Source organism: Typopeltis vanoorti, chromosome 19, assembly GCF_054136105.1.
Source record: "Typopeltis vanoorti isolate ZY-2024b chromosome 19, IOZ_Tvanoo_1.0, whole genome shotgun sequence".
In the NCBI taxonomy this organism is placed as follows: Eukaryota; Metazoa; Arthropoda; class Arachnida; order Uropygi; family Thelyphonidae; genus Typopeltis; species Typopeltis vanoorti.
The window spans coordinates 67,938,106-67,954,781 of NC_143567.1; the positions used below are offsets into that span (position 1 = coordinate 67,938,106).

The 16,676-nt window shown below is 35.9% G+C and overlaps 2 protein-coding genes across 3 annotated transcripts in view; one reads left to right on the plus strand and one right to left on the minus strand.

Moving 5' to 3' along the window:
- Positions 1-10,425: 10,425 nt before the first annotated feature.
- Positions 10,426-16,676, plus strand: part of LOC150096217 (uncharacterized) — a 67,244-nt gene continuing 60,993 nt past the window's right edge. Inside the window, exon 1 of the mRNA XM_090409006.1 lies at positions 10,426-10,636. The gene's annotated coding sequence lies outside the window, so the exon portion shown is untranslated. The remainder of the gene's footprint in view (positions 10,637-16,676) is intronic.
- Positions 10,775-16,676, minus strand: part of LOC150096218 (organic cation transporter protein-like) — a 28,296-nt gene continuing 22,394 nt past the window's right edge. For both annotated transcript variants that reach the window (XM_090409226.1, XM_090409225.1), the window contains 5 exons: positions 14,117-14,211; positions 13,760-13,974; positions 12,571-12,752; positions 11,315-11,454; positions 10,775-11,173 (listed from right to left, as the gene is read on the minus strand). In XM_090409226.1, coding sequence (XP_090265352.1) covers positions 11,053-11,173; positions 11,315-11,454; positions 12,571-12,752; positions 13,760-13,974; positions 14,117-14,211 — 753 coding nt within the window. In that variant the 3' untranslated portion in view covers positions 10,775-11,052. The remainder of the gene's footprint in view (positions 11,174-11,314; positions 11,455-12,570; positions 12,753-13,759; positions 13,975-14,116; positions 14,212-16,676) is intronic.

Genomic DNA, 16,676 nt, shown 5'->3' on the forward strand with positions numbered 1-16,676 from the left:
AAGGTCATCAGGGGTCAACTTATTCAACACCTGGAAAACAGTCAACTAATTAGTAACTACCAATATAAATTCTGTCAGTCATGATTCCGGCCTGAATCGTCCAACCCTGAATTCATGCCATGAAAAGGTTTGGAGAAACTTGGCTGTTGCACAAATTCCTGTGCAACAGTCCAAGTTTCTAGAAAAAGCTGAAGCCAGAACATTCTCCACCATTACATGCAGAGAAAACTAGCGGTCCAATTACAGAGGGGTGAAAAGTGGAAGATCATAAGATGACAATTTGCCGAGAAGACCTTGATGCCAAACTGTCTTCCACCCTTTGCAACTGGGTTGCCGTTTTCTCTCGGTTCGAGTCGTTCGCTGTGTGTAATGGTGGAGGGTAGTCTCTCTTCAGTTTCTCAGTGAAACCACTAGTTGTGGTGGTGGGCGGTAGATGGCGTTGGTGTAGTTGCTGCTTGTTATTTGGTGGATTGATTGGCGGAGATAGAAGTGCAGAGTAGGTACCCTCCCTAGAGTCTTTGGATTCACTGGAGATGTCACGTAATAATAATAATAATAATAATAATAATAATAATTTCTAATGAGATAACACTCTCCATTCTTCCTACGCCTTTGAAAAACCTCGTAGAGGTATGTCAAAGGAGTAGGAAGAATGGTTAATTAGTTCTCTAATTACCAATCTTCATACTATCCTTCGATCGGGCGATAAAATCATAGCCACCTTCCAGACTTCAAAAACATAATTTTGTCTCTTTCTAACAAATCCACCCCTTGGTCCTTCTTTCCTTGCCTTTTATAATGCTCAGCTTCACAGTCAAAACAAGTTATCGCTTCTCTGACTGACACTCCAAGGTTTCCTTTGTGTGTGTGTGTGTGTGTGTGTGTGTGTGTGTGTGTGTGTGTGTGTGTGTGTGTGTGTGTGTGTGTGTGTGTGTGTGTGTGTGTGTGTGTGTGTGTGTGTAAAAACAAGCAGATACAGGCATGACAAGGCGGCAAGGAACATCAGAATGAACAGTGCAGTCTACTTTGAACATTTAGCTAATTACAAGAATTGATCATTTGCCTTACACGACACTTCCAACAGCATAACAATGCATACACCATCCACGAAAATTTCCAAAATATGATTATAACTTTATCTTGGTGGATTGCCTCGCTTCATTTCAGTCCAGTTGAGTATCTATAGGATGCGATCGTACGAAAAAGAATCCGAAGTTTTCCACAACAAAGACAGTTGCATCTTCAACTTCCGCAGATATTTAAATTAATGTTTTTTTTTTAATTATTGCCACAATAATTTTCCACATGCTCTAGTACACTGTACTAGAAAACTTCACATGATGGTGTTCGTAGAAAGCATGTACTGTCTGTAGTGACAGAATATTAATAATAGAACATGTGCTTTTTTTGTTCGAACTAAATTTCCCTTAATAAGTTCCACTTATGCTTTATCAATATACAATCTATGTGAATAATCAACCATCGTTGGTAAAAGCGACATTATCATATGATTTCTGTTAATTATATTTGGCAAGATTTAATTGCAAAGAAGGTTGGTAGGCCAATAAATAGATATTTTATCTCACCTGGTAGCAGTACTTAAACTGCTAGATGGATTTTGATGAAATTTAGTATATGGGAACGTATATTATTAAAATTATACCTTATCCCTTAATTGTACCAGTCATAGCAATGCTGTTTAAGTTTCGACTCATGGTTGGACTGTGTTGTGTCTAATACAACGATATAAAGTTAGAGAGTGTCACCATAGTCTGAGTATATGTGGCGACTATCCTCTGGGTAAGTGAATACCTTCATCTAAATGCTTCGCCTCTCCAGTCAGAGATGCTGGTGTGTGTGCAATAATACTGATGCCAATCATATCACTGTTATTATTTATGTGCTGCATACATAATCTCAAACACTGGTGATTTATGCAAATTATGCAGTTTTAAATGCGTATCATATTCTTCTAACTTCTTATGGTTGGCACCAATGGAGTTGTCAACCATAGGAAGTTAGAAGAATGTAATGAAGATAATGTGAATGTGTGTTTATTTGTGAGCTTAAAAATAGCTAAATTAAAGCTAATATTGCAGATAGTAAGTCTGAAACAGGGTAGAAAGTGAATTGTATAGCGAATTGTGATATCTAGTAGAAGGCAGTTTAGGGGATGATGAGCGGTCCGGGACTAAAAGCGAAAAAGGGATGGCGGATAATTTTACTCGCATCTCAGATGACAATAGCTGGCTTTTGGTGAATAAACGAGTAGGCTTAGAATTTATGAAGAGTCTATGATGACAGAAGTGGGGAATACTTTACATAGGTTATATCGCGAGTTCTTGGAGATGGAATAAGTGATGTAAATAATTTATTTAAATTAAGGGGATATTTAATCCCACGTTTAATCCCACGCTAAGAATAGCGATCCTAGCTTTATCCACCATTACAACGAGTTGCTCGATATTGTACCACCCAGGTGTTTGCTCACGCTTGGACTCGCTGAGCTTTTATAGTTTGCTATATTCGGCATGAAACTCTTTGATTTCAATCTTAGAGTTTTCCTATTCGGCTTTGAAATAATGTGGGATTAAATATCCCCTTAATTTAAATAATTTTAACACCGCCGAAGTGAAGCCTTTTGGCTCTTTATTTCATTCATATAAATAATGTTACATGTAAATAAAAATGAAAGAAAAAATAAGGTGTTGATGGTAGGCAGAAATGAATAATTTGAAACTAGGATTATTTAAAAGACCGCAATGTTGAGTTCTTTCCTGTTCCCGTTTTGTAGGCTAGAAAGCGAAAAGCACACTGTCGCCCTCTTGTGTTGTAATCCTAACTGGCATATTATTCTGTGAATTCGCTTGAGACAAGAGGAGGATGAGAAGGAAATTGTTGCTATGCTAAGTCATTTGGCAACTGATAAGGCTAAAAGTGGAAATAGTGTACTGGTTTGGTGTAAGCACATAAATTTCGTGGTAAATCAATTCAAATTTTAATCGTCTTCAATGAATCTCTGTGATGTGGAGTTTTATCATGACTGGAGATTTGCAAGGATTATTCCAATTCAAAAGAGTGGCATAGCAAACAGTGGGCAGTTATAAAGTTACAGACAAGGTAAAGGAAAATAGTAATCGTGTCTGGGATATTCAGATAAGGGTCATTTGTTGAATAGGACACAGAGTGGTTGCGCTAAATGTAGCTCACTTATGACAAACTGATCGTTTTTATGTGAAGCCACGAGGGAAATAGACCAAGGTAATGGTTACGATCTGTTTTAGTTGCAATTTACCAAGGCCTTTTACGTAGGTGCCTACAGATGAAATGTGCCAAGTAGGTAATGATGAATTCCTGGTAAAATGGATACGAAATTAGTTATTAGACTTAAATAGTATCGAGCAGTACATTCCAATCACTTCATCACTCTCCATACAAAAAAAAAATTCTGCTCATCACCTTCTTGCTCACGTCCTCCTTATATATTTAGAGGAGATCTTATAATATTCCCTCTTAGCTTACTGTATTATAAGTGATTGAGGTTCAGATATTGAGAATAAAATTTCTTTGTTTGCCAATAACGCAAAGTCGAATGGATGTCAAGAGAATTCTTGACATCCATTCGGACATCTTTCTTCAGGTTATTAATTCAAGGTCTGCGCGGTTAGCCTAGTGGCAATGCACTTCGCAACCATATGCCTGGGGAAGGCGTGTCCTAGGTTCGATTCCCGTCGACGACGTGAGCAGCCGAAGGATCTTCCTCAGCCATAGCCAAGTTAGCCGGTCTTGGGCGTGGAGTTTTTTCCCACCAGTTTATCTGGGGGTTTTTCATCCCGCAAAGCTGGCAAACTGGTCCCTTGAACACACGCTTTGACAGACATGGGATACTATCGGGAATAAGGAGCAACCAACCTATTTCACTGAATTATCGGTTACGGAAGCTTACGCGGTAAAATGTGTAAGAATATATAAGACAGTCAGCAGGAGTTCGTTGCACGGGGCTGAACCTCTCTCTAACTAGAGCTTAACAGAAAAGGCAATTCACTTCTAGGATAGGACTAACTCTCCCCAGGAAGTTGACCAACTTTTTACCGACAACCAACCATTCAAACAGCTATAAGAGCAGTGAATAAAAGAAAGGCGAATTAGACTCGATCCCAGCAAGAGTTTGTTGTTTTTAAGCAGTGCGATATCGAGGCATCTTACATGCCGAAGGTTATACTCACTTAAGTGGGTATCACGTTCTCATCATAAATTTCTTATGTACCGTAAAGGGATGCTATGATAGTACGTTTTCTTTATTACTAACCTCCTATCTACAATAATTTCCTTCTGACTTGATCTTTCTCTGGGTCTTTTCCTGCTATCTTAGCATTTTCTCTCTTATTCCATATTCAGTTGACACTCTACCATACCAGATTTGCTTATTCTTTTGTCTATTTTGATATTGTCTACCATCTTCACTGTATCTAAATAACTGAAACGTTTAATATGGAAAATGGCTTTGTATAATGTCCCATTTATATCATATAATTATATCGTTTTGAGGGGGTTTTGTCCTGGAACCTCTTATATTCATTTTGCAGATCTACAAAAGTATAATACGGATCCTTGTTATATTCCCACAGTTTCTCAATTATTGTTCTTAAATTGAAATTCTGATCGTGACCATCTCTGTTTGTCCTGAGCTCAACGTATTTTCTCCAAGTTTCTTTTTCACAATTGTCTTAGCCTGTTCTCAAATATCCTTGCTTGTATCTTACCTGGAACCCTCAATAGGAAGGTTCTCAAGTTACATTTTACTTTCCTTTTCATAGATTGGACCTACAAGAGCCTTACTCCAATTAATTGAAATTCGACTTTCTGATCAGTCATTTTGCAGTGATTCCAGTGATGTAAAACTTTTATCCCTCCGTATTTGAGCATTTTTGGTCGAATACCATCAACTCCAGCTGATTTTCCATATATCAGTTTTCTGAATGCTTTTGCTACGTAAAGTATTCATATGTTATACGCCTGATTGAATTCTCATTGAATATCTCAAGAGGAACGTAATCACTGCTTATTTCATTTAATAGTATAACAAGCTATCAGGCTGATTACTCCAGATATCTAGAATATTTTCAATTTTTCTGTCACATTGATCAACCCTGATTCCTTTTATAGTGCCTTTTTCTCTGTTTCTCAGTGTTTTCAAGAATATGGGCTTGGATGGGCTTTTGGCATGCATAAAAGGATGGCTCAGTGACAGATATCAAAAAGTGATATCAAAGGATACATGGGGAAGTGAGTCTGCAAGATTTAAGGTAATCAGTGGTGCGCCTTAAGGACAGTCATTGGTCCGTTGTTATTCAAGCTGTACATTAATGATGCTGGGGTGGATTTGATATGCGATATATTTGCTGGTGATGCAAAATTAGGTAAGGTAATCAGGAGTGCTGCTGATATGCAGAACTTGTAGAATGATTTGAATAGGGTTGGAATTGGGGACTCTAAAAATGTCTGTGAGTTTAATGTTAGTAAATGTAGAGTCATGCACTTTGGTGATTAGAAAACGAATATCATAATAAGTTGGTGGGATTATGCTAGAAAAAGCTAATGAGGATAGGGATCTTGGAGCGCTAGTAGATAGGAAGTTGAAGTTCGAGGACTATATTATCATAGATTGCAAATACAATTCAGAAAATAATTGCAACGCTGAAACGAATCTTGACATGAAAAGGCAAGGAAAGGAAGTTGTTTTGTTCGTCTTTACAAGGGCTTGAGAAGACCTCACTTGGACTATTGTGCGCAGGTCTGGTCTCCTGGTTTCCGTTGTGATTCTGATACAGTGGAGAGAGTGCAATGGAGAGTGTTAAAACTGATATCAGGATATTGGAATATTGATTATGAAGACAGATTGAGAATTTGTAGACTGCAGACACTAGCAAACAGGAGAAACAGGGGTGATATGATTGAGACTTACAAACTTCTGAAAGGATGCGAGGTCATCCTTGGAATCTGAGAATGAATGCCACTAAGAAGGAGGTGAGGGCTAGAATTTTCTCTCAGAGGGTGGTGCGTGATTGGAATGGATTACCATTGGATGTTGTGAGTGCAAGCAGTGTGAAAGAATTCAAGAATAAGTATGTTAGCTGGTGCGTGTACTATGTGGACTCCCTGGAGGGCTCTCTTAATAATAATAATAATAATTTTCTTTTCAATATGAAATTCATTTTCATCATGGTCAAAATTAAATGGGGTTCAGTTCCAATTTCAAATTCCCTGCATACTCTAGTGTTCTTCTAAATCACCATCAAGAACATATTCAACGAGACCTTTGTTATTATTATTATTATTATTATTTTCGAAATCTCATATATCTTCTAAACCTCTTGTCAATTACTACAACAAACAGAATGAAAAACTATTGCCACCTACTGGCAAAAATCATACATTACGAAATAAACAAATTTGACCAATGCTGTTCTAAATGTGTCTTGTACTTTTCCACTGAAGTGTGTTAGTAAAATTAGTTTATTTCGTAATGTATGATTTTTGCCGGTAGGCGGCAATAATTTTTCACTCTGTTTATTGTTTAAAAGTTTAAACAATAAACTCTGTTTATTGTCAGCATGTCACTAACATCAGAGTTAAACAGATCGAGAAAAAAGAACTGTATGTAACTTACTAATATTATATCCTTCGTCGACACTATACGATTTTTATTGATGTTACGACTAGTTTCGTGAAAATCGTTTGATTTTACGTCATCACGATAATTACGGTACTTGAATTTACTAAAAAAAAAACTAAAAATGGAATAATAACAGTTATACATATTTGAACATGAATAACAATGGAAACTGCGCATTTGCTATGACGTTATTTGCTGGTTCGTGGACTGTTGGTAACTATGTGCGTGATGTGATGAATTAGTGACGACCAAACCTGACTAAAATTGTCCCTTGTTTTTGTTGCACTGTACAGGACGTTTTATCATTTTCCATATATATATGGAAGAATCACTGCTCCTCTAAAGTCTTGGTTTGCCCATCCATGAATGTTTTGGAAATTTACGTAGGGATTTTTTATTCATATTCTATTGTAACCATTCTTTGGTAGGATTGAGCTTAGGTATTTTTGGTTCCTTTTTACGAATATTAGTAGCAATTCTTTATGTCTTATCGCGTATGGAACGAATGATGCCTGGTGGTGATGAGATATGGGTTGGCTTACCACAGTATGAGAATTTGTGTGTCGGATATCTCATTACGTGTATCCAAAATGTTAAACAACTGAACAAACTCATATATTTCCAAGTATTGTGATCAAATGATAGAAAATATGTAAGTATTGTGAATTGTCGCAATGTAAGTAACATAGAAGCGTTCAGAACATCGACATAATAGTTGTCCGGAATTCTTTTCAGGCAGTATACAACAAGGAAGAAGTTCTGGTCCCAAACCAGAGAAGTCCTCCTCAAATCAAAACACATTGTGAGAAATAACTGCTTCCTGGCAGCCAAGATATCCCAAAACGCCTATTTGATTTCATTAGCATATAACGTAATTCGTGAAGTATATCTTTCCAACTTTGGCGAACTGTGTATCCTAACGTAACTTTTTTTGTGGAAATGTGTTCGCAAAGACATTTCCATAAATAAAGGAGGCTGTGTATTTCACCACACATCGTTTCTAGCACCGACTTGTAGAATCAAAGACACTCTTTGTTAAATCCACTGATGTGGTGGATTCTGACAAAAGGAAGATGGGGCAATTTTCCAGCCTTCGCGTATCCTTCCCCCCCCCCCGTATAAGTTTGTGATTGTCCTATTTCTTTTCACCATCACATTTCATTCTTTGACTAATGTCAGCCATAATTGATTTTAGATGTTCTAGTTGTGCCGTATTTGCACAGATTGAACGATGACTAATATGGCAGCCTGTAATAACATGTCCCAGGAAACTAGTCTTCATTAATTTAAGCCCCATTTATTGTATCATATACTCATTTAGTGTACGTCCTTTGCAAGTCCACGGGTTTTTTTTTTTTTTTAATTTTTTTATTGGTACACAGTACTGGGCAAAACCGCAGCGTCCACATAACTTTTACAACGTAGTGTTGCATTAGAATCTAATAAAATATCAATATTAAGTTTTTATTAAGGAAAGATTTTAAGTTTCTATGGGATACCGGCTAAAGTTTCTAAAGTTTGACCTCGATATATATACAGTGCATTGCATATACTATACAGTGCATTGCACATTGGATATATTTTGTTTTCGATGAAATAAATTAATATTCTCTTTCCTCTTTCATAGGGTTCATTACCTAATGCATATCTCTTGCTTCTTACGAGATAATATTACGTTAATTAATTAAGAGTTCCCTACTAAAAATAAATAATTCATGGCTTCAGTCCTCGTTAATATGAGACAAGCAGATGAAAATGTCGTTCAATGTACTAGAAGTGAATGCATAAAATACGAATAGAGGCAATTAAAAAAAGATCTGCTGTACATCACTGTTAGCGCAAGGCTGGAGAATACATGTAAACGTATAGAAAAGTTTAGAAAAGTGGAATAATTCGAAGTTATCTTGTTTATTAAATGTTTGAACCATTTAACAGATCTATAATAAGCTGAACATGTTTTAATGGAATTTCACTATGTGGTGATTTTAACGTGATCATTTGATCATAGGTTGCCTAAACTCCAGTGTATGTTAGTTAGTGTGGGTATTTCCCCATCAAGTGGCATGTATCGTCACGGTTATTATCACCCGTTGTCTTGGACACAAGCATCTACCTTCACTGCCATCACCATAGACATAACCTTTCTCTTCGCCGTATAACATTAATAAGCAGTGTTGTGCATCAGTGCATACACACACAACCTTGGCAAGCGACACTCATTTAGGCATTGTTAGAATTTTTCATGTGGTGAGTTCTGACAAACTTGCCTGGATAAGGGAGAGCTGCGATAGCATACCAACGAGTTCTCCTTAAAAATATTCACACGTAATTTCTACTATTCATACGATTACAAAAGAATGTCTACATTTTTTGAATCTGAGAATTCTTTAAATTTATGAAGGATAATAAAACGCAATCATTTAATTTGAATTTCTTTAGGTGAGGATGATGATTCTTGTGATTGTAATTAGCTGAATAATAAAACTTTTTCAGGTTAGGTTATTAATTAAAATCCTCTTTAATCACTTTTCATTTAACCAATGATATGACAGTTCGGTGTGTCACCGCCTGTTTAACTTTGGAACTGAAACGAGGCTTACGCATCACAGCGAAAGATATTCGGAAAAACTCAAGAATTCATGTCACAATTCTAGAAATCAATGTTGGCATTTTCACTACATTTCATCAGTGTCGTAATTTGTCTTGGAAATTATAATCTCGCGGGCTTAGCTGCATTGGCACTTAAAGAAGGCAGCCAAGCGTCGAACCAGATAAGTCATTTTGACAGTGAGATACTGCATGCAAAAGGAAACTCATATTAAAAAGAGGATTACAGTATTCTCATCAAATAATCGAAATTAATAATTACCCAGCCTGAAAAAAAATTCTTATCAGTGACGGGATTTTTTCAGGTCGTTATATTAGTTCATATTATCTTATAAATGAAGGGGCGAGGATTAGGCTATACAGGGGGATAAAAACCAGTAAAAAAATTATAAAATTCACTTCATATTTGAACATGAGAAGGAATTAATATTTCTTCTTAAAAGCGTTTAAAGATTCTTCACGTCCTGGAGGATAAAAACCAAGGCTTTTCCAACCAAACACATCTTCCATACCCTCTGAATAACAAGAGTTCTTTCTCCAATGAATACTAACTACACTTCCGGATAATTTTTATTAATATTGCCTATTCAATTATAAGTACTATTTCCCATTTTTATCAGAAGTGACGTTTTTTTTACTATAAAGAAATTTTAACGAAATTTGACTGACAGCGGGTCATTGACCAAAGTGTATCCACTTTATTTCCCAGTTAATTTAATACTACACACGTATTCAAAAACAAGTAGGGCTAATTAACTCACACCTCCTATAAAAGTGGGGAGGTTGTTTTAATAAAAATTCGCTACTGCGTAAATCCTTATATTGAGGTCAATCACTTTATTTCATCCGAAAAAAATAGCCGTACGAAACATCGGGGTCAGCCGTTTCGCTAAGACATACAGACCAGAACTTTGAGGTATTTGGTTGAATATTGCCTATTCCGTTATTTATAGAACAGTTAATAAAATAGTCGTTAGATTATCTTTATAATAGTTTTAATACATTCAATTCATAGTAATAAAGATAAAAACAGTCATAATCTAACATCATAAAGTTACGCGTTAAACTCTACAAAAGATATGCAAATTGCAGATAATTCATTCCAAATCATTTACAAAGCGAATCGTGCATTGTAAGCAGTGAACATTTTAGCAGATTCAAGACACACTGCACAAAACTGACTGGTTAGAGATTAGCGACAAGTTGCTAGGCAACATTTCATACTCTAATTTCAAATCACGCTTCAACAATGGTCCAGAGCAGGTCAGTTTCTTTTATAAGTCGGCAGTAAGTAAAATAAGAAAATTATCTTGAACAAAGCAACTTACCTAGTAAAGACAGACCAACCTAAAAGTAAGTCATTTTATAAGATAATTAGATTGAGTTCATCTTCTTTTTTTTATTTTTTTATTTAACCTGTGCATGACTGACTTCTGTATAAATGACAGGAAGGATGAAAATGTCAAAAATACTCAAGTTAGTACTGTCAAATCAGCAGATATAAAAGTTTTTATTCATATACGCATTTTTATATTTCCTATTTGTAAATAGTTCTTGATCCATGATCGGTAATTCACTAAAATTTGCGAAAAGAGTTCAAGCTTTAGATAGTTGTGGATCGTTGATTGTAACCACCGTGCTCCGAACTTCCAAGAATGGAGATGACATTTGAATGCATAGTAGAACCCTGAGGTAAGTAACACACCTGTTAGAATGGGGTATTTCCCCCTCTTCTCGTAACGATGGCTTAACAGATTATCTCCTGGTATCTATACGACTGATTCTCTTCCGTCTGGAGCTTGGTCTATTTGCTGCTGAGATTGCGCTATCCGATCAATGTGGTGCTGAGATTGAGATTGAGACGAGGTTGACCTTCTACGTATACTTAACCTATAAAAATAAAAATAGAAAAAAAATTTACTACGCGATTCATTCTCGATAATTGCATCTATAAAAACAGCGTATTCGTCTTCATGAAGAATTAGAATTGAATAACAAATTTATAAATAAAGCATCTTCTTCAATAATTACCGGACAGACTTTTCTGCCTGCTCCAGAGTATCTGGAATAACTCGATTTTTTGTTTCTGGCATCAATAACACAAGCAGTCCACTAGTCACAGAAAGTATCCCATAGAATCCTAATGCCACTCCTATGTGCGTGTATTTGGCCTATAACAAAAGGAATTAAGGTGTGGTTAGCCGAACTCAATAAAGAATATAAAAGATAGGAATACATTCTGCGAAAATTTGCAATTGCCCTATTATTGGGAAAAACAGTGTGTGTGTGTGTGTGTGTGTGTGTGTGTGTGCGCGCGTCCTAAAAATTAGAATTGAAAAACTAACACAATAAAATACAATAAACATAAACGCCTAAAGAATGGAAAATCTAAAAGAATTTAACCTTTGCACCGACACTTAAACCTATCCTAAAAGTACACGATGGGTAATATTGAAAAAGGGCTAGGAAGATTGCCCAGAAAAATTTTATATGCATCCAAAATGTAACAACATCTCAACTAATAATAAAAACAACTAAATCATATGCAACAACGAATACATTATAGTACAAGACCGATAAATTTAGTCTAGAACTATGACTTAATCGAAATTTTTGGAAAATGGCCAAAATCAGATTACAACCCAATCACTAGATTGTACGCCACATATTTAAGGGTTGCCAAAAGTGCATAACTAAGCATGTTTATCGACAACGTGGAAACGATTCATACATCATCAACCGAGTTAGATACTTGTTCAAGCTACTGGCAGCTCACAAATATCAAAATCTTCGTCTGACATTCAAAAAGGTACTTGTAATAAAAAAACAACAACAAATATCTAAATTTGGAATCCACCGAAACCATGTCCAGCTAAGATGTGATCAATATCTTCCTATGTTCGATATATTTCTTTTTTCGATATTTTTTCATATCCTGGACATAAATATAAGAACTATAAATGCTAACCGAATTCCTGAACTAATTACAATCCAAGATTATTTATTCTCGAAGTTGAGAATACCGCTTAATTAATAACTCAAAGCTTGCTTATATTTAGCCTTTACTTCAATGCTTTGTAATTAAGATCATGGAAAAAAAGCTGGCATATGAATAGCGAAACTCTTGATTGAATAGGAAATACATTTTATGGTGAAAAATGCAGATGCAATTTCGAGACAGTTCTTAGAAATTGAAACCGAAAAATTTGTTTAAACCCACACAACTATCCTGTCTTAAACTACTAAATCCCACAAATATCGGTTGGTTTGAATCCATGTGACCTTACCATTTCTCTAGTGAAAGGCGCCACAATACCGCCAATCCTCGCACATAAAGAGCTGCTTCCGATTCCAATATTGCGAACTACTGTGGGGAAAGTTTCTGCAGAGTAAATGTATGCAACTGTAAACGACAAGGCCACACAGAACTTGCCGATTAAGGCTAGCATCACTCTCAGCCACAGAAGACCTGGAAAGATAAATGGTATGATTTATTAAAAGTATATATCATGTGTATGCTACGTTGGTAACAAATAAATTATTATGTTTGTGTACAAATGCACATAAATGCCATAAGAAACATATTTCGCTTACCTTACAGCTAACTAACTCTCTGCAATGTACCGTAGTTATTAATCAGTTTGCTTGACTGTATCGCAAGTTAAACCATGGCCTAAACTAAACTAAAGCTTGATTAGGGAAGTTGAAAACTGGGGTTTTGCTATCTTTGAATTAGATCGCCTTATCAAAAAAAAAAAAAAAGAAAAGAAAATAAGCAGTCACCAACATCTGCTAATAAGTGGGCGCATCTTGCTGTTCAGTGGCAGCAAACTCTGTTTATTGCCACATTAAGAGAAAATATGGAGAGCTTCCGACCCAGACGGTAAATAAATAAATCGACGCCTGCGGAGTAAATTGCTCTTTATAGCGGAAAGAGAGCACAGTTCATCAGTCGGGCTAATAACACGTTCTTCTGGTAACAGGGGAGACTGCGTATTTACAGCGAATCCATGACTAGCATAATTCAGTGTCTGTACACCGTAACCACGGCTTGACTGTAATTTATAGCGCATTGTTTTATATATGTGTGTATTCCGGGGGGAGATGGTATCTGCCTGAGCTCAAATGCGTAACTTCTCTTGATATTATGGTTACCTTATATAAAGTAATACTAATAATAATAATAATAAAGTTCTTCATGAAAGAGTCTGCGTTAATCAGCTGGGTTTCAACGAAGCCTTTAGTAAAACCTCAGTTCAAATCCACTTTAGGACGCAAAGAATCCTTATCAGGGCTTTTCATACCGCAGCTGGGCAAATCTCCGAGGAAAACACACGCAACTTACGCAGATGTTTAAGCATAGACTACCCATGGTGACGAAAGCCAATCTTGGCAAGTTGTGAGACTTAAAGGGCCTGTAGATACCGCGAATTATTATTATTAATTGTAGAATTCTACGAACAAAAAGAAACTTACTATCAGGTATGGGAATCGTCAACATGCAAGCCACACCCCCAGCGACCATCACGCTCATTAAAGGAATCCGGCGTCCGAAGTACTTGAGAAGTAAAATGCACACAATATTGGCTGGAAGTTCGACGATTCCAGAAAGGAAAAAATTAAGGAAGAATTCGCCGCCAAGATTTCCCACGTTCAGGGCAAGGCCATAATATACAATGGCATTCACGAACCTGAAAGAGAAGGTGCCATTATTTTCTCGTAATCTCTTTATCTATATTATTATTACTGTTAATGAACGTGTTTAAGAAAGTAGTTGACAGAAGAAGAAGAAGTAGATTCTACAGAAGAAGTAGTTTTCAAAAACACACTCACCAGAGGAAAAAAATATTCAATGTCTTTTTTCGAATGTTGGGATATCGTACGAGATCGATAATTGTGGCTTGATGTGCCTTTCTCTTCTCTTCCTCCTAGAACAATGATGACAGTAAATTAATTACGAACTAACCATACATGATATTAATATGGTATAAATTTTGCTAAAGGAAAAGAAGACAAAAAAAAAGAAAAGAAAAGGAAACAACAGAAGATATTCTATGCAAACATCAGCCATGGTAATAAACAGAGAAGAATGTGCTAGTTACTATAAAAACACTTCTGTAATGTATCGAATTGTTGGAACAGATCCCTGTTTCTATCAGAAGGCCAGGATCCTACTACTACGGCTTTCTCCTGGCACTGCTGCGATCTCGTGTGAGGAAAATTATGTCGAGAAACTTGACTAGCACAATCGGTCTCAATTTCAACCTAACAGAACACCTGTAGAAAGAACTCATCAAGTTACATTCAAGTTCCAAAACCGATACATGGACTGGTGGTCATGCTGAAGGAAGAATGATTCGAAATATATACACGTTAACACAAGAATAATGTTTAATTTGCCAAATATTTCGGTCTGAATATTACAGACCATCTTCAGTGGCTACATAGGAATAGTTTTTAAAAAAAAAAACAAAGTGGAATACGAACAATTGATCATTCATACATAGAATGCGCCGCGTGATGTCATATCGCTAAGTATTAGAAGAGTAAACATTTTTTAAAAAACATAATTAAAGATATTAATTCAGAAATTCATATAAATGATCTTAAATAACGTTATACTGATTAAAAAAAAATTAATGTGTTATCCTGATTAAACTTTCCCAAATTTTTTATATAGATATACAGTCATTACGATTCAAGTTAGGACGCTGAAGTAAGGCCTCCACACTTTCTTTAAATAAACGTTCAAATTTGTAGCGACATCTGTGTAGGAGGAGAATCTTGGATCAAAGGATGTTGGGGTTTGTTTCTAATCCATGCTGAGCTAATCCAGATTTCTCAGGTTTGTTGTGTTGAATTGATGACTGATGCTCTTGAATTCTTTTTTCTATGGAACGACCAGTTTGTCCAAAGTAAGAAAGATTACAATTACAAGGAACTTGATACACACCAGGTAGAGACAAGGTTGAGCGTTTATTTTTAGATGAAGGAAAATGGGTGGATAATTTGTTAATAGGTGTATAAGTGGCTGTTAGATCATATTTCTTTAGAATTCTAGAAATTGGTTCTGAAATCTCGGAAATGTAAGGAATTGGAACTCGACGTATTGAATCTTGGTTGTTCTGTGTTGGTTTCTAAGAATCGAAAAGATGTTGTGTACTCTTTTCGGAGAAGCCATTTAGTTTCAAGTGATGTTTGATAGTTGAAAGTTCCTTCTGTAATAAATGAGAAGTTGAAAAGCTAGTGTTGGCTCTTCGGATTAAACATTTTTTGACTGCTGTTTTTTGACAAGGGTGATGAGCATTTTCTTTGAGAATATAACGACCTGTGAAAGTTGGTTTTCTTTTATAAACTGTTGTTGTAAGAATACCAGAAAGTGAACGGATGAGAAGGACGTCTAAAAAAGATCACTTGTTGTCTTTTTCAATCTCCATGGTAAACTTTATACCAGGATGTAAGGAATTGATACTGCTTAAAAAGGAAGGTAAGGAGTCTCTGTCGTGAGGCCATATAGCTTCTCCGAAAAGAGTACACAACATCTTTTCGATTCTTATAAACCAACACAGAACAACCAAGATTCAATACGTCGAGTTCCAATTCCTTACATTTCCGGGATTTCAGAACCAATTTCGAGAATTCCAAAGAAATATAATCTAACAGCCACTTATACACCTATCAACAAATTATCCACCCATTTTCCTTCATCTAAAGATAAACGCTCAACCTTATCTCTACCTGGTGTGTATCAAGTTCCTTGTAATTGTAATCTTTCTTACTTTGGACAAACTGGAGTTTCCATAGAAAACAGAATTCAAGAGCATCAGTCATCAATTCAACACAACAAACCTGAGAAATCTGGATTAGCTCACCATGGATTAGAAACAAACCGCAACATCCTTTGATCCAAGACTCTCCTCCTACACAGATGTCGCTACAAATTTGAACGTTTATTTAAAGAAAGTGTAGAAGCCTTACTTCAACGTCCTAACTTGAATCGTAATGACTGTATATCTGTATCAAAAATGTGGGAAAATTTAATCAGGATAACACATTAATTGTTTTTAATGTAAATTTCCTATATTAGTCTAATGTTATTTAAGATCATTATATGAATTTCTGAATTAATATCTTTAATTATGCTTTTTAATAAATGTTTACTCTTCTAATACTTAGCGATATGACATCACGCGGCGCGTTCCATGTATGAATGATCAATTGTTCGCATTCCACTTTGTTTTTTTAAAATTATTCCTATGTAGCCACTGAAGATGGTCTGTAATATTCAGACCGAAATATTTGGCAAATTAAACATTATTCTTGTGTTAACGTGTATATGTTTCTAATCATTATGTCACAAGTATCATTAAAAAATCGAAGGAAGAATGAGCTA